Source organism: Tinamus guttatus, unplaced genomic scaffold (assembly GCF_059628265.1).
Source record: "Tinamus guttatus ecotype Peru unplaced genomic scaffold, ASM5962826v1 Tinamus_guttatus_pri_ptg000027l, whole genome shotgun sequence".
Taxonomy (NCBI): domain Eukaryota; kingdom Metazoa; phylum Chordata; class Aves; order Tinamiformes; family Tinamidae; genus Tinamus; species Tinamus guttatus.
The window spans coordinates 4,611,479-4,635,197 of record NW_028288561.1 but is presented as its reverse complement, the minus strand read 5'-3'; the positions used below and the strand labels follow the sequence as shown (position 1 = coordinate 4,635,197).

Here is a 23,719-nt window from a genome sequence, read left to right as displayed (position 1 = left end):
TGTTGTGAACAGAATAGCAACCACAGTATTAATCACTGCTATCCATACGAACACTAGGCTCTGCATAGCTGATTGGAGTTCTCTTATTTCCACCCCATTCTGCTCTAAGAAAAAGACCATGCAATAAATCTAATAATAATAAGCATAGATTGTAACCAAAAAGAGGCAAAGTATTTGGCAAAATAAAATCAGAACAGTATTGTATTAGCCCTGATGACTCTTAGCCCTGAAGGACTAATTACTATGTCCTCAAGTTATTTTAGAAACCGACAACAAATTAAGCCAGAAAATACTTAACATACAAACTACAGCTTAGGATTCTGTTGTTTGGCCCGAATTTTACTACTTAGCATTCTCCACAGGTTTTTAACATACCCATGTTCATACTCTTAAAAATACTAACATTTTAGGTGATTTACGTGACCAAAACCAAAAATCCTGACCAGGTATCCATGCCTGCAAAATGCTTTTACACGACTTATAGTGGTCCACAGATATTTTACCACCATCACTAATATTTCCAGACAACATAAACAATGCTAGCAAAAGAGCCTATTGCAGTTTGAAGCTGTGCTCACATGTTCTTCTTTTATTTACTGGTTATTTTTCCAGCAGGAATGTCATATAAGGACTATTTATTTACCTTCATGCAATCTCAACAAATAGAGATACATCAGAAAATGCAGTGTAAGTGCACAATGTGTGTAACCTGTCACACCTGTCTTTTAAACAAATTTCTAACATGTCCATTGCACAGAACTTTGCAATTTCTCAGGCTAAATCAGCATAACTTATTTTGCCAGAGTGGAAAAAAAAGTTAAAAAAAATAAATCTAAGTACTGCAGTACTTTAAGCCATCAGCATGATTATGGGGACAGAACTCCTTTCAGTAAGCACTGCTACATTCCTTCCTCCATATGCTACTACTTGCATTCAAAAAATTTAACTGCTTAATAGCAAACGTACTGATTTAGAAGTCCTCAACGTATTTTTTTCAGTTTTAAAGAGAATGTTTAATCTAGCATTGCACTATATCAACATTGTTCTTAACTTGTTTCTTGTTTTCTTTATTTTTTTTCTTTTAAGAAATGTATTACCGTATATGGAACTGACACACATTTCCTACAAGTCAAAACTGCAAAGCAAGCAGGTGGAGTGGCAGAAGAAGAGAGCTCCCATATCAGAAGACATCAACTGCCATCTGAACCCCAGAGAGCCAGATCTACCCTAGCACCACAGCGTGGCAAAGCTGCTACCTTTAGGCTTCCTTTAGTTTTTCTTCTGCCTTTCACACACCGCTGGATATGATAAGAAGACTTGAATTTTAGCCCTGCTTGCACAAGAGATAATTTTGAAGTCTTTAGAGAGTATTTTAAACTTTTAAATTTAAACTACTCTTTCAGGTATGCGAGAAGAATGAGGCCACTTATAAAGAAAAACTTCTGCAGTTGGAAAAGAAATTATGTGGCCTGAACATAATTTAAAACCACCAAAGAAAATCCAAATAAAACACAAAAACACAATAGCAGTACTAAATTTCTGTTTGATTTTGAATCACTGCTTGGAAATGCTGCTTTCTGGACAGCTTACTGAAGTACTGCTTAGAAAAATATGAACATGAGTTTACAATATATACCAAGTGCATCTCATTACTGCAACACATGCAGAACAGTGACCGGGAACCTATGCAGCCAAATAAATGAATGAGACACGGTTTGGTTAAATAACATTAAACATACACTGAAGAGTTACTCTGAAGCATAGCTAACATAAGGTTATTCTTTCCACCTTAACGACATTATTTTTTGATTAAAATGCTTTTAATTAATCTATAACAGAGTCCATATGAATCTTGTATTTCATGTACTATGTACTGAGAATTGGGATTCAGGAACATTCTGGATCTTAACTTGATTTAATAGGCACAATTAATATTTAGGTTCAGTTTTTCAGGTGCAAAAGAAGTATAACCTACATGCAGATAAACTGAGAAATCAGATACATTTTACCTTTAGGTAGGGTTTACTCTATAATTCATACTAGTCCTTACGACTACACTACTACTCCTTGATTCCAGAGGCAAAATATACACCCATAATATCACTGCAGTCCCATTGAAGGTATCTCTCCGAGATACAAGACAAAACTCAAGCACTCAGTAAGATGTAGGTCACAGGAACTGGTGAGGACATTGCTGGAGATCCCAACCTGAGCGATCACAGAACCACGGGCAGCGCGAGAGCCATAAGGAGCTGTCTGCTCTCCCTCAAATATTCTTCTAAAACTATCTGTCTTCAAAACATCAAATTCTTTGCCCTCACTTCCCCCAAAAGGGGGGGACTGTGTATGAAGGCCCTGAATATTCTTGCGCATAGCTGTAACAGAGGTGCCAAAATTGAAGAGGTGTCACGATCTCAAAAAGGACCAATTTATTTAAGATTCCTTAGGCTAAAATGACTAATATCATACTTGTGGGCTACAAAGTATCAACACTTCCCTTCTCTGTCAGCCTACGTTTGTTGGACTTTGAAAATTGAGAAGAAATAAAACAAACAAAAAAGAAAACCAAGAGAACCTGAGAAAAGCAGAGAAATTCTCAGAAGCATCAAGATTTGTAAGAGTTATCTGTCAGGCTAGCTTGTTCAGTAGGGGTTATAAAACAGAGTTACCACAACTTTGCCACAGCGCAAACTATCCCACATAAGATTATTATTTGCACTTGCACTTTCCTTTCAGATATCTGGTGCTGACTACACTGGAAAGCAAACTGTGGTGCAAGCAGACCATGACTTTAACCCATCACAACAACTCCTGCCCTCAGGAGCACTGGAGAGGGAGAAGACAACTTTGGAATCACACTCCTGCAGTTCTACAAGCATCTGTACTTCACAGTAATTAATAAAAGTATCTTGCCAGCTTGAGACATGGCAGAAGCTATTCACACTGAGGGGACACAAAGTTGCATCATCACGCAAATACTTTTACTTTCTGCATTTAGTCTGGGGCTTCCAGGGTTTGGAATCATTAACTAGCACTGGGAGGGTCGTGAGCAAGGACACGCCATGTGGAAGCTGCAGAGACATCCTGGCTGTTGCAGAGCACGCCTAAATCAGCAAGGAAGCTCTGCTGTTCTTCCGAAAGAGAGAAATGCAGCATCTCTAAACACCAGCTAGTTACCCCTGACAGCTGCACCACGGATCTTCCCCCTTTCTGGACAGGGCAATTCCCAGCAATATCCAGACACTGCTGCCAGAGTTGCCCATTGGATCTAGCTGATTTTTTCAAGTGCCTTTGTGTTCAGAAGGATCAATGTGAATATTTGAGCTGTGCTGTTACTCAGTTTGTTCGATTAGCACCTACGCAAGACACCTGCCGTGGCACACAGGTTTGTAAAAATACAGCAGAGTGAAAAATAACCATTTGGGGGAAAAAAAAGCGGGGGGGAAAAGAAGAAAAAGCATGATTTCAGCCAATTAGAATTATTTACTTACCGGTGGGAAATCAAAGTCTATCTGGTTAGCTAAATTTAAGATATAGTCGATTCGAAACTGGTTCTCTGGATTGGCTAGTTCAACCGGAGGTGCCAAATTGCCCATTGCTGTCACTATTGTCTATGGAGAGAAAAATATTGTTAGAGATAATGTTTGAGCATTTAGCTTTGAATAGTTAAAAACAGTGGTTTGCAAGCTTACCTCTATAGCTTCTTTAATATTGTTTTTAATATCCTGAATTTTCATTTTCTTCTCCCTGCAATTAAAAAAAACACACGATTGAATTTATAAGCCATAAAAGCAGAAAATCTTTCTGAAGCAGAACACAAGTTCTATTCTTTTCTATTGCTTTCTATTGTTACGATTGACTAAACTACTTTCAGTCTCTGAATCCTTCTGTAGACAGACCCAATTAAATATCTCACAACTTGTCTACCGAATAGCATCTATTTCTATTCAAAGGCAGCATCTAATTGCACTTAAATAAAAACTTATTGCAGACTTAGACAGAACGGAACTAAGATATTCTGCAAAATCAAGCAGATTTTGATTCACTTGAACGTAAAATACTAGAAATACTTGGATGTTACTTAGAAAAGCACAGATTGGAAATAAATAGAAAAAAAAAAGTGCAACTTACCAAAAGCAGAAACAAATGAAAAGAGACCAAAGCACCGCAAGGTACACAGAAATTAAAGCATGAAAATAATGTCAGAGCAGAGAAGGATAAAGAATTCAACCTGACAGAGGGGTTCAAACTTGCAGTTTGGACACCAAACTTAAAATAAATAATAAAGGGCTAATCCAGACATGCAAAATTAGCTTTTAACTACAAGCAGTATAAGCTAGCAAAGCACTCTGAATTCTGCATATGAGCATGTTCATTTGGGACTAATGGCAGACAAATTAAAAGACAAGCTCAAGCAAACTAGAGTGTAAACTCTTGCCTCCGTTATATTTGTATGGTTCTTTATACATGCTGTTTGCAACTCTGACAGGAGCTATTTTCAATGCTAAATACTGCAATCAAATGAAATGCATAGTCAAACATTTGGTAAAACCAGGAATTAGCATCCTAAAGGTACTACTAGTTTAGAGCTTGTAAGGTGTAACTTAATTGTAGAGCACCACGACAGATCTTTTTTACATTATTACATTTTTTGCTATACACAATAAAATTATTACTTTGAGGTAAACCAAGTTAGCCATGTAATTACTGAGGATTAAAAAAAAAAGTCCTAAATTGTCTCAGTGACCTTTTAATCTTTATTAAATTATGCTGTACAAACCCTTTCATTTTCTGAATATGCAGAAAATTATTTTAAATATTTTGCATTTTGAAAACCCCTGGCACTTTCCAGAGCAGTACCCTGAGCAGAGCAGTAATGCTCATTACAGTAAGTTTGCTTTTTTATCCCTTACAGGAACAGTGCTCTTCCCGGTGTAAGACCACAGCCCGAAAACCTCACTTTACTGAGTTAAGTGCTTTTATTGCAAATGCTTTCTATTACTTTTGCCTTTCTGTAATCATTCACAATCACCAAAACGAAACTGAAAGCATGTTCACCAGGCAAGAATGCCGAGGAAGAGCAGAAAGAAAACACAGCGCTTAAATAACAGGGCAGATGCAGATGTCCCCGAGGGGTGGGGATTTTGGTCGCCGAATGATTAATACAACTTTACAAAAGCGGCTCAGCGAGGGCAGCGTCACGCTGGCTGCGCGCCGCTTCCACCCTGCCGCACGGTCCACGGCTGCTCCGACACGGCGGCAACGCGACGACGCTGATGAAAGCGAACGGCAGCATCGAGTCACCTCGCTCGGGACGGCTTCGCGGCCGGAGCAAACGCGCCCGATTCGGCAGGCGAACGCAGAGCAGAGGAACACGAGTGTCTGCGGCAGCAGCCCCTCGCCACCGCGCGCCTGCGCCAGCCGCTGCAGCGGGCACGGAGGGCTGGTGAAGCTCCATGCCCCGAAACGGGGACAGCGTCAATAATCAGACAGACATAAATTCCTGGTTTCGGTAGGATTCGGGGGCTACCTGCAGAGCACTTTATTCCCCAGCCGCTGTATCTCAAGACTACCATTTTTTTGCTTCAGGGATTTGGCACTGCTGATGGGAACAAGGCAAGGAGCCAGGAGAGGCCAGAAGCTCTGAACTAAGGAAAATAAATACAACAGGAAAAAAGGGGAGAAACTGAGGCCTTTTCACCCTCTTCCTTCCCCGTCTTCAACCTTTTCCACTGCCCTAGGACTTAAGAAAAAAATCAATGCCACATAACAAGACTTAAGGTTGGTGTAAAAACCCTGCATTTTTCAGTTAGAGCACATATGGTTGCAAACACGTCACATTCAACTTTTTAAAAAGCATCAGAACAACAACAAAAGCAAATAATGCTGTAAAATTGGAAATATTTTAAAGCTGGAAACATTGATCGCTAACAGCAGAAGCAACTTCTCCGCGTTGATTCTGACTCCAATGTTCCACGAGGTTTTAAACTTACTGGACTTGTCACACATCCACATTCTGCCCTACTGAAGGCAATGATATGCTGAAAAGGTGGGCAAAGCAATGATATTTTAAAAAGACTAAGTAAGAAATAATATTCCATCATATTAAATGATTTAGTTTAGAACATCATTAAAAAAAGACTGAAATCTAGAAAGTCTTCTGATTCTATGACTAATGTCAAATAAAATTACATTTTCTCCCCCAAGACACTTGTGGACAATTTTCTTGGAATGTTACCTAAATGCACATTTACCTGCTCATACATCATAAAATACTTCCAAATGGGCACAACTGTGTTTTTTATTTTAAGGTTTAGTCAAACTGTCACATTCGCACCTCTTCCCAGATCCTCCTCCAGCAATGCCGTGAGCTGGTAACGGACACCAAGGGATGCACAACTCCAGCCATTAACAAACTGCTGGATAACCACCCTCATCCTTACAACAGGAACACTCAGAGTTCCTATTTCTGTTTGTGTTGCCATGGCCCTACAGCATGCCCAGTAAACAAGGAATCCTGTTACACGGCAATGAATGTATCATGTCATTTTGTGTTTTGTAATGTTTACCAAGTGTAAATTTTCCATGACAATGGGATCCTTTACTCTTCTATAACGCAACGTGTCCATCAACCGTTCATCCAAAAGCCTGAGCACCGGTCTGACCATCTTTAAGAACAAAAAAACACAACTTTGCAACTGATTTTATTCTGAGGAAATGCAGAAAATAAAAGCTAACCGTTCTTACAACGTGACCTCTGCTACCCATTCACAATGCCAGAATTATTTTTGAGACCACAGCACATTCCACTTGAAATTTCAAAAAAGTAACTGAACTTTATTTTCACTCAGGAGGCCGGTTGCTTACTGGCTGTGCCACGTTCACCTTAGAAAAGTCCTTTTCTGTAAGGACGTCTTAGAAATGTCCTTTTCTATTTCTTATTCCTAAGGGCTAGAGCACAGCCAGAACAGCAGCAGAAATAAAACGCTGCTCTGCCACAGGCCCACAGACCATTTTATCTGGCAAAAATTGCCCAGATGAGAAATGGCAACGCGCTACCACGACTGGTGAATGACTGATGTTCCTGCAAACTTCTTGCGTATATTTGGATGCCATGGGTTAATAAGGCCATACTTTTAATCTTGTTTAAAACTTTTGTTTAGGCTGTGTAGGGTAGGCCAAACAAAGTATTAAACTCTATTAGTTGGGGATTATAAGAAAAATCCCAAATCCTGCTGTTTTCAATATTTAAATGGGCCAAAGGAAAACTGCACATAGCTTTCAGGAAAACTAATAAACTCTATATTAAAGTACTATAAAAAATGACATTTTAATTTTAAATAACATGAAATTAGAATGTCATAAAAGGTCAGGAAAATCAAATATTCCTGGAAAACAAACCTAATCAGTATTTAGTAAAGAACTTCTCCACCTGTGCCTGTGCTTCACTATAAAAAGGCAGCATTTTTAGACAGACTTTATCAAAGCTTATGCAATGCACACACAGTCAAGCAGACTATCAGAAAGCAAACGTACTTCATTTTAATGTTCATTTTTGATTTATCTTCTTGATAATTTGAAAAATCATTACTGGGAACTTAGAAAAATTATTTAAAGTTCAGGAAAGGACCTTCCAGGAGACCAGCTATACAGCTCATCCAACGTAAACGTCTCAGGGGTAAGAGAAGGAGAAGAAACAGATGTTGGGATGATGGTCTAAACCCTGCCTACACTTTATATAGGAAGTGCTCCGACTTGAGTGTATTTTAGGAAACAAGCACAGTGACATGGTGAAAAAGCATGGAAGAGGGGAATTTAATGCAGGGGGATGCTCCACTTGAGTGGAAATAAAAAGACTTTGAGCAGATAATACATAATAGAAAAGGCCTCTTGTTAAGAGGCCTTAAATTGTAATTGCCAATTAATTCCAGAGTGAAGCAGCAACAAACTCTGGAACAGGAATACTTAAGAATTTTATAACGTGAATATTTTACATAACGTAAACTATTTGCATATTGTTAGCACATTGCTGATATAAATGCTAACAGTCATCCTGGGAAAATATCTGTTTTTTCTTTCTCAGTTTGTGTTTTAATACGGGATTTCACAAGTGCACCCTTAGCATGATAGATAATGCCGAGTAATGGTTTGCAATTTAATACCATGTATACATTATTTCCCCACAAGCGAGCATGTCTGGTATCCTGAAGAGTGTGTACCAGCTTGGACACAGTATATCATGCGACACATGGACGTCTACTTAAAATAACTGGCTCTTCATTATGTAACAATCCTCAAATATCACGTTAAAACGTTCTTCATTAATTAATCTGCCACCTTACCAGAGAGTTTTAAGGATTCACACTATTTATTGATTGTTGCAAATAATGCAAACCTCTTTAAACCTCTATTGCAAATGTATGGTCTAGGAAGTCATATAGACTATTTTAATATAGTGCATTAAAATGTAATAATGTAATATAATCAGTATTTACAGCATGTTAGCCCTTGTCTTCTTTACACGGCTGTTAACAACCTGGCTTCTGCCACTCTCGGTGATGGGTATAACTTATAAATAGCTTCTTTTCTGAAGCACTGTCAAAATTCACTCACCCCTGAACTTGCTGATGTAGTTATTCCACGTAGTGAAAAGCTCCCCCTGCCCATGCCAAGCGACTCAACTTGCGAGTATATGGCAAGAGCCAAGCGAAAAAATCTTACAAAAGCGATTTGGCTCTGGTTTCTTTTCAGGAAAACCCCAACACGGTCCTATTTCAACACAGGTGCATGACAGTTTGCTTTCACACACTGCAAAAGTGCAAAAGCTGAGGAAGTTGCCATGGGCTGTATCCTTTCTGCTCACCTTTGAAAGCGCATGGCAACTCCAAAGGGGCAGCGATGAGGGATTTCAGCAGCCGGGGGCTCAGAAGTTAACATGCTGATCTGCTTTTGAAGCAACATGATTCAGGAGCTAACACAGGAAATCATGCACTGCACAGGCAAGTGTGCTTTGAATATTGCTACTCATCTAGAGGCAGTGTCTTTGGCACTCACGCATGCTCATGGATTTAATAACAATCCCTTAAAACAGGCACTGATATTTGCTCACTACACCTTGTGGAAGTTGCTGAAAATGAAAACAGTGCTACTTGTCAGGCTGCCCCACAAACACAGAGCAAAGCAGGCGAGACCTCCACACACAGCTCTGCAAGGAAGCTCCATTAGATTTTTGCTTTCAATCTCCGTTACAAAAATTCTGTGCAGACATAACACACACTAAACCTGTGACAAAAGCACTACTCCTAGAGACGAGACTCTTACAATGCAATAGCAAAACCACCAGAATATCTTTTGCAAATCAAAGTATTTATGCAACACCGCAGAGACACCTCCATAATTCTTATAACTTTAAAGGATTTTTTGTTTTACAGAGTTCAAGAACAACAACAAAAGACTTACACAAAAGCCCTCCTGCATCAGCTGGGTGACAGTAACTTTGTAACATTTTTAGACAGGAAATAAGATTTAGCTGGGTCCTAATTCGCAGCAAAATTGAAAGGAGATATTCTAACCACATTAATATTTTGCTCCCGATAACCCTGTCACCCTGTGAGATGAAACGGCTACCCGAAGATATGGCTACTTGACAAAACATAACCTAAAGCGCTGCAGACCTCGGATGCTGAGCTAGTAACACTGACAACACACGGATCATGCAGCATCCCTGCTGCTGCTCCATTGCTGCCCTCTCTCTCTTGCAGATACGCAATGTAGTGCACACAACACACAAGACATGCTGGGCTTCCAGGAATTCCCCTTCAAGTGCTGGAAAAAAGCACCATAAACTGTTTTACTATTGCTTGTTTTACTACAGAACAGTACGTACCTACAGGAGGTAGGTCTACACCTTACCACGTAGCCATAAAGAAGAGCTGAACATACCCTAGGAATGTGGAAGTGCAAACAGAATCCTGGTTGAGTTCAAATGCAAAAAAGGCAAATTACTGAAGCACTGATAAAACAATAGCTTTACTGTCTCCCCTCTACTCCCCCCAAAAAGAAATATATATATATGTTGTTGAAAAGCAGATAGGCAAAGGCAGAAGTCATGCTGGTTTAGACCATTATTTACACCAGAGTGTTGGGGGCTAAGGGTACTGTTTTGCACAACCACCAAAGGCATCCCCAAACACATCCCTGTTCACCCCAAATTCTGCTTCATCCTACCTGTTTGCAGCGCAGGCAGGGTTATGAAAACAAGCGTGGCCGACCACCGTGGTGGCTCCCGCCATGGGTGGGTGGCAGGGCCCGGTGTCCCGGTCCCCACATGTGTCCCCAGCCGTGCAGCAGCCGCACACGGATGCTCTGCTGGCCTTAAGCCTCCCTGGGGCTCCCCTTAAGCTTTGCGAACTCCTAGGTAGAACCAGTTCAGCTGGTTTCGCAGTCCCCTTATACCTGCAAGTGGCACGAAGAGGCCATCACAGACCCAATATGAAGCAGTGCAATTCTGCTTACACAGCTCCATTTACCTCAACTAATAAACGAGCAGTAGTTTAGGAAAGAAACAGAAATAAAAGTGTTCACAAAGAGCTCTTCAATGCATGAGGTTGACAAAGACCCCTTCATCCATCCTCTGCCACTACAACCCCTTTGGAAATTGCTAACTCGTTTTCTAGTCTTCCGGGCTGCATTCAATGGACACCAAATCAGATTACTTTTCTTGCTCCACATACAGATAATAAAGCATATTCAAATAAAGCCTGTCCTCAAAAGCTTCGTTTTGTGTCTTAAGATACCAGATAAGATAATTAGCAGGGCTAATGCTCTGCGGCTGCACCGCCACGACCCTCTCCTCGCTGGGCCTGACAGGCCTATTGCGGGCGGCAGGAACGGGAGGGCTCCGGCAGACTTGCTGAATCATCCCCTCGCCCTCCGCAACTCCCTGCATTTTGCTAGAGCCGCTTCAAAGGGCTGCCAGGAAGCCCGGGCGACACTCCCCTCCTCTCCAGCGCTGCGCCTGCGGTGGGAGCCGCACGGGAAGGAAGAGCTGCACGCGCGGTGGCACCGCTCAGCAACACGTCCCCAAGCGCCGCGGGCCATCCCGGGCCGCATCCCGGGCCATCCCGCGCCGCATCCCGCGTGGCACGGGCCTGCGGAGCCTCCCTCACCATGGGCCCCCGTGCCAGCCAGCACTTTGTTACACTGAGCACCTCCTCCTCCTTACTACGGCTGAGGCTTTGCTTTAAAACATGAGGAGGATCTTGCCCTGGTCTGAGTTCGCAGGCACTTCCGAAGAACCTCTGTTTTAGTTTTGAGAGACCAATTTCTTTTGCTCTGGCACAGTTTGGTGCTGGTTCTGGCACCTTCTCCAACACGGATGGGAGACGAAGCCTTGCAACGATGGCAATCAAGCTCTTCAGAAGTTGGAAGGATGAGCGCAAGGATGAGAGGAACAGCTCCTATAATGGGTACATGACCTCATCGCTGCTTTAAACTAAAAAAGTACCCGGCTGGCTAAGCGCCAGCATTAAATGGAAAGAAGCCCTAAAATAAAAACGGCCAGGGCACTGGATGCCAAGTGAGCAGCCCGCCAGAGCAGCCCCAGCATGATGCAATGTATAGAAGACAATCACCAGGCTTACAGTAACAGGAGAAAAGTGTGTGCGCGTGTGTGTGCATATATACACATACACACATATATATATATACACATATATATATTCCTAGCAACAGACTGAGCAATTCAGCACATACCATAGTTATTTCTGTTACACAGGGAATATTATTTATTGCAAACCAATGCCACATATTTTGTCTCATTGAAACAAAGAAAAAAAAAAGCTGCATTTACATGCAAAGAGATAAAGATTAAAAAAAAAAAAAGCTTGCAATGCAATATCTCCAGATAGACTAACATTAAATTCCCCAATTTTAATTCTACTAGTGTCATCACTGTTTGCAGCAGAAGATGGTCAATCTTAAAAGTCTCTTGATTTCTCTAGTGATAACCAACCCCTTTATCAGCTGAAACACTTCAGGCACACAACACTAGAGAAGAGGTTTGGAAGGAACTTGCCTCTCCGTCTTAGATTAACCAAAAGCAGACTTTTATCCAAAAGCAATGCACGTTAGCAAGTAACATACTCTAGCACACAAAAACCATGGGAAGGAACACATTAACTGTGTATTTAAACAATTCTGCTCTCATTGGAAATTAAAGCAGATTTTGGAGCAATACTGATGTTAAATGTTTTTTCACCACATATATCCTACAGCAGCGTTAGCCAGCTTTCACTGGATCAGCTATTTTCTTTGCAGCAGTGAATTCAGAATTTGTGCCATGGACAAATTTTTGAATCAAGAGAGATTTCTATAGTTATCTCCTAGGATGAAGAGCTCTCAGAATTACAAAGTACCTAAAATCTCCGAAACCAAAGAAACCAAAACAGGTCTTAAAAGCTTTCGGCTTTGTTTTGGTTCATGGCCATTTTCACCAGAATGCTATATAGCTCTACCTTTTTCAGTTACTTAAGTCACATTTAAATGGCAATTTTTGTCATACAGTTTATTTAAAATCTGGGTTTCAACTAAAAGCTAGATTTGTACAATACATTTTAGATAATTTTCGTATTTACACGTAAACAAATTAACTGACAGAAAAATCCTACTTAAGCCCTTTAAAAAAAAAGTTTGGTAAAATTTGTCTAGTACTGTTAAGACTTTAAGAATTATATTTGTTCCCTTATATCCCCAGACAGTGTAAGAATTTACCATGACTGTGCAGGTAAACTGCATTGTTAGAACACAGAGTAAATAAATATCAGAATGAGCAAATCTCAAAGACTGCCCCTTAAAGTCGCAGCCTCATTCAGCCAAAGGCAGGTGTAACCCACTCCGTAACAAAGCAAGGTGCTGACAACTTTGGCTCTAATCCATCAAAGCACTTAAGCATATGTTTAATTTTAAGCACATGAGTAATTCTATCAACTTTAATAGGGCTACTCATGGTTTAAGTACTATGATGGATGGGGGCCAGCATGCTTGGGACCTTTAAGAACGCTGCATGGCCTATGCTCTATGGGGAAAAATGGCTTTCTTCCACCTCACAATTAAGCTATAAAAGCTCTTGGAGCAAAATTTACCATAAGTTGAGCACAACTTTCCTCAGGTAAACACAGAGACGTGGTGAGTTATTCTGCAGCCTTTGAAGAAAAGACCTGATGTGTGGTTCACCCTTCCTCTCCTTTGACAGCTCCGCATTAGGGCCACATGTCACCTGCGCCCATCGTGCTGGGCCGCAAAACGGGGAATCCCAGTTAGACTGTTAAAGCAGCTACTGGTCACACTTATCTTCTTAAACACAACAGATACAGTGGGAAAACATTAATTTTATATCCTTTCAAACATAAGCTTGCCTGCACAGCCACAGGTGCGACACCGCTTCAGCTGCCAGTGGTTTAATAGTTCTCTAACTCCGTAACACCAGTTATTGTGGATATTCAAAGCCTCACATAAAATTTTTTCGTATGTGCATAACGTGTGGCAAACTCAGATGCATTTAAGTAAAAAATGGGTTTCTGTAAACTTAATGGATATGCAGTCAAGCTTAAGAATGCTAAAAAACCACCTGCAATGCAGATTATTCTAGCTGTAATGGGTGGCTTTGCTGAACTCTAACTAGTCCCACTAAAACTTGGGATTTGGGAACTTGTGTGGTTTGAATGTACCTTCAAAAACTGCTATCGTGTTATAGAGGATGGTTTCCTAAAGAAGGAAGGGAATATAAAAACCTGAAATATACTCTACAGCCTTTTTCCAGGAGGTCAAATCAGTCTTGCTCACTACGAAGTAAAAAACAAAATGAGTCTAATTCTCTCCCTATGCTCGTAACTAAAGTCACAAAAGCTCCACAAAATTTTCAGGAATAAAGCCTATTGTCCCAAATGCCCAATGAATTTTTAACAGCCGCTAGCATAGCATCAAATTATATCTGCTCTGGAATAAACAATTCAGGGGAAGTCAATTACACGATCCCTGCACACTGGGATCAACTCTTTTTTTCTTCTTCTCTCTCAAAAAGGTGAAGTTCCAGTTTCTGTGTGCTTACCATCAAGTCCTAAGCAAATAAATGCTGAAGGGAAACATATGGCTAACTGGGAAACAAATCTCTTTTGCCAAACATTTTGAGGTTTCCAAACTAATTCTCTTTTTAGAGTGGAATAAAATTGAAGCTGATTATTTGCCTTTCCTTCCCCCATTGCATCATATAAATATACCTTATAGTATAAAAATAAAGCAGCTACACAAACTGTACTATTTTTCTTGCAGTGCAAGTTAGGGTGGCTCAAAACTCCTTTTCAGGAGCAGGAAAAACAAAGACCACTAGTTGTGGGGTTGCGCTGATTTCAACACCTTCTCCTATCCCTAAATTATGATTTCTTCCCTTCCTGATTGCTACCTCTCAAAATTCAGTACAGCAAACACTTTTTTGTTCTATTTCTAATGAAATATAAAATTAACATACCTATTTCTTTCCTTGACTTGTCAACAAGTACGATTGAAAGCAACTATGTGTTTGGGTTAGGTTATTTTTTGTATTTGCCAGTGAACATGCAGGAAGAAGAACATAAAAATAAATAGCTTTTGTGTGTTATTTTCTGAGATATCTTCAGCAGGGGAGTGAAATACTACCACTTACTAGAGAGAATTTAGAAGAAACAAAGTCTAGTATCAGGGGACTTAACTACAATTTAAAAGAAGACAGAATTCTACGAATTTCAGTAATGCCAGACAGAATTTCTCATTTTGCCAGAATTCTCAGCTTATTAAAAGCATCTTCAGCACATTTATATTGCTACTCTGCAATGCTTTTAATAATTACTCTAACAGCTCCTAACTTAAAAAGCTTTCTAAGTTATCACAGCAGAGCTGTCACATGATTATGTTTCATAATAAAGGAGTTTAACTGTATCTAGTATTAATTTCACATGTAGGTGAAATTTAGTCCTCTGCAGAGACGGTAACACCCAAGCGCCTCTGTGAACCCTCACCGGCAGGAGGCTTTTCGCTGTGTAAAAGGGAAAACTTCACCCTCTGCATTAGCAGGCTCCAGCCCTGACAGTCTGGGGTAGGATCAAGCTGGCTCAGCTATAACTAATGGTGAATAATAGAGTTAAAGCTGCCTCCAATATCACAGAATCACAGAACGGTTGAAGCTGGAAGGGACCTCTAGAGATCATCTGGTCCAACCCCCTGCTCCAGCAGGGACACCCAGAGCAGGGGCACAGGGTGGCATCCAGGCGGGTTTGGAAGATCCTCAGAGAAGGAGACTCCACAGCCTCTCTGGGCAGCCTGTGCCAGGGCTCTGGCACCCTCAGAAAAGAAGTTTTTCCTCATATGGAGGTGGAACTTCCATAAGAGCAAAAGGGGCAGTTTAGAAACATTAAGGGAACAACCAAAGCAGTCACGTCGCCGACACAATTCACGGGAAACATTGCAATTAAGTAGTCTTATATTAGTCAAACCAACATGTTTTCTCCTGATGTAAACGACAGGAAGCTTTAAAATCTGATTTCTGGCATTCCAAAATCTCCTGTTGTTACAAATAACATGCAAGCCTACAGAACCTGTAAAATTACAGAAAGAAAAGTTTCTATTTCAACTTAGTTGTGCATCTGCGAGCATTTTTCAACAGACTGTTTCACCTTCTCCTGAAGAAGTTTCCCTGGTTTGTGCTATTCCCTCACAAACCTCAGTTAAAAAAAGGAAATTATAATCTTGAGAGGCATTCTAAGTACATCCCAATTCAGGTTTAAACTCATTTAAAACTAAGTTGAAAATGCAAAGAATCCAATCTGTACATAAAGAAATCCCCTAAAGGCACTGCCTACCAAAACGGAGTTTGTCTCAAGGACCACAGTGTATTGATAAAAAGATCATACTGTGTTCACTTAGTACTACTTACCTGCTTTGTTCCTTTTTTTTTTTTTCTTTTTTAAAAAATTACTTCTGCAGAGGTTATGTAAGTGTCTTTACAAAGTATGTCCCATGTTCATGCTTTAAGAAAAAAGTATTTTTGTACTGTTTATTTGTATATGCAATTGTAGCCAAAACTAAAGGACAGTAAATCCAAGTGGAAGTGACAATTTGCCAACTTCAGTTAAGCAAAAAAGGCCCAGGAAAAAAAAAAATTCAACACAACATGCGACAGTATTAATACCAAAACTACCTTATTTTGCAATCATCAGTAAAAACAGTATCAACAGTGTACTTAACCAGGTTAAAGAAACACTTAACCTGTTTTCAATTGTTCCTGCTCCCTCCTCTCAAGGTGCCACCGCGAGGGCACAGGAGAGAACGAAGACCCTCATGTTGGCATCGGAGCATCTCCAGGCCCGAGCTAAATAACTTTGCAAACAGATTTTTTTTTTTTTCAGAAAAGATGCACAAGGGAAGTAGAAGCAGGTAACATTTTTAGATTGTAACCCTCTTGAAAAGCTTTCTGCACCTCTCTTGTAGCAGCCCTTTAGGTTTTACTTTAATAAATAAACAGTAAAAAAGCTCATCTGCAATTCAAGGAGCAGTCAGTTTGCACTGACCTTGGCTCCACCGCACTGAGCAGAATCCAGAGGAATCCCCCTAGCTGCCATGATGCTTTTATGCAGCTCAGTCCAATTCTGCATTTTGAATCATTTCTATCCTGATCTTTAGGAGAATAAAATGCCCTAACCCAGAAGAAGCCACAAACACTGCTCCTTAGGAAATAAGAAAATTCCAAACCTGAAACCCACCCGAATCCCAGACAACCTCCCTGCAAACACCAAACAAAAAACTGTGATCAAATCCATCTCTCACCCAGTCTCTGTATGGCTATAGCCCATTTGCTAGCTATGCTGCTAGGCACTGCTGGAGACTGCAGAGAAAACCAAGTAAGTAAATAGGCCCTGACAGTAGCATAATGTTTTTTTCCCCATCCACAATACAGTATTTTTAATGAGCAGATATACCAAGATATGTCTCAGAGTCCAACATGTATCAGGCTGTAACTGCCTTACATTATCAGGCTGATTTCTATGGTTATATTTAGAGGTGATAAGAAAATGTCTCATGTATTTTCTATTTATTACAGTTTTGCACTACCAGTGCAAAGTGAAGATGATATAAGGCAAATATTTGGAAATAAACATCTAATATTACCAGGCAACAACAACAAAAATACCCTCACTTCCTTCCAAGCACAGGCACAGTCATCAGCGTGTTAAATCCACGAGTGAAATTCTTCAGCCAGGGTCGGGGATCTTTCTTTCAGGCAACAGGCTCCATCAGCCTGTTTTTCCTTCCTGCCTGGCTTTAGAAGATCCAGTCAACTAAGCGATATTAAAACATGCATTTTATTTCTAGCAATCTAAGGCTCCATTTGCAGAAAGATTTGTGACGGTCGGTCAACTTCAAATTGTCCCGTGAGTTAAGTGGTGAAGTTTGCAAGTAAACAAATCCGCTACATTTAAGAAAACAAGAAAATCTTCCCTTGTTACAGGGGGGCTGTAGACATGAATCTGAAAACATGATACGCGTTTCTCTTACCTAAATACTGTATTTCCTGCTCTGCCCATTCATTTGAAGTGTGTAGTAAAAGAACATTACTTTCACAATTCAATTTTACAGTTCCTTAACTGTGTCACAGCAATCTATTTTTAGTTACAAAAGCTTAAGTGGGCTTAAGATTGCAGCAGACACAGACTATGCAACTATGTTTTTTAGGCATGCAGTTAGGAGCAACTTCTGAACTCCTCGGTCAGCCCTAAGCAGATGGCTAGAACCTAAAAAACCCAACTAACCAAAAAACCTCTTTTCTCAAATTAAACTACTGCTTTATAACCCTTACAAGATCTATGTCCGTGTCAAAAATCTATGTCTAGATCTTACTAAATAGTACCTCTTAAGCAACTATTTCATTTTTTTAAATGTTGGCAAGCCATAGGTTTTCCCACACAAATTTCCCCTTATGTAGATTACTTCCCAGCAAACATTAAGTTGAGTCTTCACTCCTTGGAGAGTTATTTATATTTCAGCCGAGTGCAAAATAGATATAGAACATCATTAACCTGATTCAATGTCTTTAATTCCCTTCTTAGTGCAAATTTAAGCCTGAACGTATCAGGTATAAAACTAGAGAAGACTAAAAAGATTGCTCAAGTTAAACGGGTTGTTGAAAGCAAAGACCACCAAGATGCCAGGTTTCTTCATCTAAAAGATTGTTAGTAAAATAAAAGCAGCCCTAGGTCAGGTCAAAGTCTTCTCGTGTGAGCCCTTATGAGTGGCCGAGCAGCAGCTCCAGGGAGCTCCGGAGTTCCTGGTTTGGAATCAGGGAATCTGGCCGAGCCGGCAGCGAGCTGCCAAGCCTGAAAGCCTCCTACATTGAGCAACCTACCAGGATCCTGGATTTCTAGGGAAACCTAGAATTAGTTTCAGGAAGGTTCATCTAACCCAACATGTTTTGGACAAACATTCTTAATCCAATTGGCCTCTATCATGAAATACACTTTAACTGGAAAATTTCCAAACAGTTCTTGCCGAAAAGCCCAGAAGTTGCAATGGATGCAGCGAAGAAACTTTCACTTTATTGCATTCATCATCTACATAAATCTGCATGCAACTAGCAAGAGGAATGACCTCTTCCAAGCTTATAACTGGAAATTAATTATTCCTGAATAAGCATATTTACTATCATTTCTCCCTGATTAAAAGGAAGCTATACTGCTGTAATATAAGCCAAACTATGACAACGGCACAATTCTCGTATCTTGTTCCCAATCTGACATTTCTAAACAGCAAGAGAAAAATAAAAAGTTTCAGTTGATAATGGCAGTGTATAGTAAATTAGAGAGCTAAGACAACACTGAAGTGCGAGGCATAGTTTGCTGATACTTAGCACATCAGTTAGTATATATAGCACTCCACTAATTGTCCAATTAGTTTCAAAACATATGGCCCTGTAAATTTTAATATGGCAGCTTAAGTGATAAATTTATATACAGCTGAAGAAAATAATCTCAAGAGAACACATATGAAGTTATGCCATTATTTAAACAGTATTACTTGGATACAATTATTGGTCAAACGAGCTGCTGCTTTGGATCAAAAGCACAGAGGGCCTGGAGATAACCCAGCCCTACCTGAACGGGATTGACCTCAGCAGCATCCCAGCTAATTCCAGACCAGGAAGGGCACCTGATCTGCAACGTTTGCAATCTATCCATGGGCAATCAAATAGAGAAATAGGAAAGGAAAAAGAAGCAACTTCAAAGAAAAATCAGAACTTTTTAGATTACTCAAGTGTTAGTCCTTTTACTTCACATTAAAAGGGCAAACAGGAAAACAGACTGAATGTGATTTGACTTCAGAAGTTTTTACGAATCTGCTTCCTCCAGTTCCCGAAACACCAGAAACTAGCAACAGAGCTGGCCAGGAATCACTGCAAGCTTGTCTGGTTTCTTATAATTTTTTCCCCAATGCTCTACAAGGAACGACTTCCAAGATCTGACACTGGGCTACAGCCTCCATGGGTCTAACTCAGCACCAAAGGCACTCCTAGAAATTTGCTTCCGAGAAATATCCCTACACTGAGATACAACAATCACTACCTGCAAAATTCTGTAATGTACTACCGATAGCTCTTTAAAAAGGACCATATTTTTTATTTAAGCAACAGAATCTGCTTCTCAGCCAGGCGGTAAAACACAAGATGGGAGGGGGCATCTCCTTCAACACTTCCATACTGCGCCTGAGCACAACTTTTTTGAGGAGCTCAGACCTCATAAAGAGCACAACGCAACCAACTCCATCCCCTTATACACTGATTACATTGATGAAGTGTTTAAATTACATATGCTAGATGCTAATGTGTAGTTGGTGTTAAAAGAAAAAAGTCGCAATTCTCTAAAAACACAAATCCTGTAAACAGTCCTATGCATTTTCATGAATAGATAGTTCCAAGCACCGTACTCAAATTGGCCAGTCAATCTCAACCTTTCCTGAGGAACGGATTGAACACTAAAGTACATCTAAAGTGTGGTGTCATCCCCGTTTACCCACTAGCAGCATCACACTCACATAACTAGGACCAATTCTCCTATTGCTTCATCACTAACCTTGCAGTGAATGCCCATACTGAATTGTACCAAGTGGCTCTGAGGGAGAAATCCCAAAGGATGATTTAAAATTTGAGCCAGGGAACTACGCACCAGGTCACCACGAGGAGAAAACAGAAAAAGCCCTTTTTATCCTGCACGATGCTAACTATGCACTATGTGTGGTATTCAAGTAGCAAAAGCTGCTAACACTGCGGCTCAGCAACCACACCAAGTATTTATCTGACCGAACTGGGCATTTATTACTATTCTATTGACACTGGAGAAAAGAGGGTGGGGAGAATAAGTCAGCTGGGTAATAATCTCACCTCAGGCAATTAACATTCATATCCAGCATTAATATTCAGGAAATGCCCCAAGTCTCAGTCATTAATGATTAAGTATCACCACACCCTGGAGTATTTTACTACATACCTGTACTGACATCATGAGATCCAAATGTCAAACGTAATTGCTTGCCATTTTAAAGATGATCTCAGAATTGAGAGACACAGGTTATAACACCATATATACGTATAATGTATATAATATGCATATATATACATGCATATACGCACACAGATATGTATGCATATATATGTATAAGTATATATACACTCACACATATAAAATCCACCTCTGTGTCTAAGCAACAGATAACTGAAACCAAAAAGGCTGCAGTCTCACCAGCTGCCAATTCCTCAACAACTCGAAGACACAGTAGGATGTTTTTGAATATACACAAGGATCTTCCAGAGGGTAAAGAAAGAAAATTCTTTAACTCCAGAAATACATTAAGCCTCACACTAAGAGGGCCTCCTTGGATTTAATGAGCAATCCTTTATCATTTTATCTCACATATCTCACATCCACTGAACAGCTTTCCAAACTACCTGCAGCTTCACTCCTGGGCTTACACAACCCTGTTCCTACTGCTTCCCGGGAACCAACCCACCTGCACATCGCGTTAGGAATCAATCAGATCACCGAGGCGCAGATCAAAACCAGCTACACTCGGCATCTCTCAAGAGTCCCGTGTCAGAGCCGAGTGACACCTGGGCCCACACAGGCCTGTGCTCACGGAGGAGGCCTCTCACCCCATGAGTTAGGGCAGGCGCAAGGGCGGCCTGCGGGCCCGGTGCTGCCGTGCACAGGACGCGGCCCTGGCAGGGCCTCCCCGTCTGCCCTCGCCCACGCACGACTGCGGCAACGCGGGAGTCGCTGCCCCGTCCTCACACGGGCTCCGGAGAGGCCCAAACTGGCATTTTCTGAAGGGGCAATCGCTCGGTTCTGCCCGCGAGGACAGCAATGCAGGCTGGCACCCAGGACGGTGTGTCGAACGGCGACGCTCACACGCTCCTGGCTGCAACAAAACCTAGGGGTTGTCTGCTAAGAAATCTCCATTCATCAGATTTCTTCAACAGAGCTGACGGACAATTCATGAGTCCAGGGACAGTCAGGTAAGATTCTGCTGTAAACATTTTAAAATACTTTCAAAATTAGATTCCTTAAAAGTACACTTAAACAAATAAAAAGTACAGAATTAAATGTTTAAATATTTACCAGCTTTTTCAGCATTATTTTAGATACCAATGAAAAAGCTGTAGTAAGTCTCATATTTTGTGACAAAATTATTTTTGCAAAGTATTCAGAAGTCTTTTTTTGCCGAAATAAAAGCCAGATGCAAAGCGAAGTGACAAGCAAAATGTAAATGCTATTAAATTAGATGAGACATGCTTAAAACTCTAAAATTTAAGACACTGAAGACATATTTAATATAGTTCCAACTACTACACAAAGGGTTAATGTACAATATGTAATGTAGCAGCTAATTGTCACAGATAACAATAGTTAGAGTTCAATAAGTTGGTAGAGGGATTATAGTGCAGTTTTATTACCACCTCCAACACTTTTACTGATGTGCTTATTACGTTTTTATAGCGTGCTGCTCTTGAGCAACCAGTTTATAATATTTACCCTTTTAAAACTAGGTATACAGAGAATACATGTATATAAAAAAGGGCCACTTAATTTACACGACTGTACTGTGCAGCAGTCAGCATGTCACACGGGTATGGTAATTATGCTCATCTTGCATAGACATCCCTACTTACAGGCCTTGATTCAAATGGCAGCTGCCAAAATCCAAGTATTTATGCATAAAATCTTAACATGAACTAGGACGTGTCGTCTTCTAGAGGATTATGTTAAAATAGCACCACCGCAAACACTCTATGTATACACATACACACATACACTCCCTTTCTATCTCGAAATGTCTTTACAGCTGCGGTATATCAAAAGAAATTTTATTCCAGTACAAACAAACGGTAGATATTGAACATGATAATAACAACAGATAAACCATCATGTCTTTTTTGTTATGTTCTAAACATTTCCAAGTGTAATTCTTGTGTATGCTGTCATTAATTTAACTTGTCCATAAACTTAGAATTATCTAGTGTTTTCAATCCATCTATTAACTGCAAAAACTATCCTATTACCAGCTGACTCAAATTTATTGCAACTACAGACAGCAGGATAGTGGAACCCTCCTGTATGGCAAAAAACACCTCTTGACAGGCATGCACGGTCACTCGGACCCGCCATACAAATGATTAACATATAGATCCTAATTCAAAATACCTGTGGTCTCCAAGTAACATTTCAAAGCATCTTAGTACCATTAAAACATCCTATGCTCCTATGGAAGCAGGACGTTGCTCTCCAATGATGCTGTGAATTTGTACCCTGGGTGTCCAACTTTTGTGTTTATTGCTAACACGCAGAGAAGACGACTCCCATGTCGTACTGTTTCTTCTTGTCCATTTTATCCAGAACAACAGAAAAATGGGAGCCTCTTGACAAAAGCACCTAAGTGGCCGTGCAGTGTGCAAACACAGACCTAGCATCCTGCACACAAAAGCCTCCCCATGCAGGAAGCTGGTCGGATGCAAGAGTTTTTCTTCCATGGCTGTGGCATGTACAACACAGAGTACCTTCTACTTTATATAAATAGAGTCAAGGATTTGATAACTCCCTATTCCTGATTCATTTGCAGTATATCTCTCCTTATTCCTGCCCAGAAAGCAGAACCTGCTTAAAAAATGCATTAAAATTACAGCTTTCTAGGAGTCCATTAAAGAATTTTAAAATGATACTTTTACATGTGGACAGTTATTGGCAGTGGTATTCAATGGTAATGAGCCCCCCTCCCCCCAAAAAAGCAATCTTAATCCTGGCACTTTCTAACTTAGGTTCCTAACAATATATAGCTTTCTTTTTGATCTGAAACAATCATATAACCTTAAATATCTACAAATGGAAAATCACCAGTTTTCTAAACAGACTTAATTTTCATTATGATATCCTTCCCTTGGGCAGTTTGAAGCACTCTCTGCTGGTCAGATCACATCTCATGCAACAGTCAAAATATAAAAATGAGCTCTATTTATTGCTTCATAAACAATACAGAATTTTCAAGCAATAAAGAACTTAACCACAATCTATCACAGATCTAGTCTAGAAAGTCTTCTCGAAGATAAATATTTTAATGACAGACACTACACTGCAGGTGCAGCACAACGTAA

At 40.3% G+C, this 23,719-nt stretch overlaps 1 protein-coding gene across 2 annotated transcripts in view; it reads right to left on the bottom strand.

The window, feature by feature from the left end:
• The window catches only part of GNAS (GNAS complex locus), a 145,588-nt gene that overhangs the window by 50,170 nt on the left and 71,699 nt on the right, over window positions 1-23,719 (bottom strand). For both annotated transcript variants that reach the window (XM_088528919.1, XM_088528922.1), the window contains exons 3-4: window positions 3,693-3,747; window positions 3,492-3,611 (exon numbers count right to left, since the gene is read on the bottom strand). In XM_088528919.1, coding sequence (XP_088385045.1) covers window positions 3,492-3,611; window positions 3,693-3,747 — 175 coding nt within the window. The remainder of the gene's footprint in view (window positions 1-3,491; window positions 3,612-3,692; window positions 3,748-23,719) is intronic.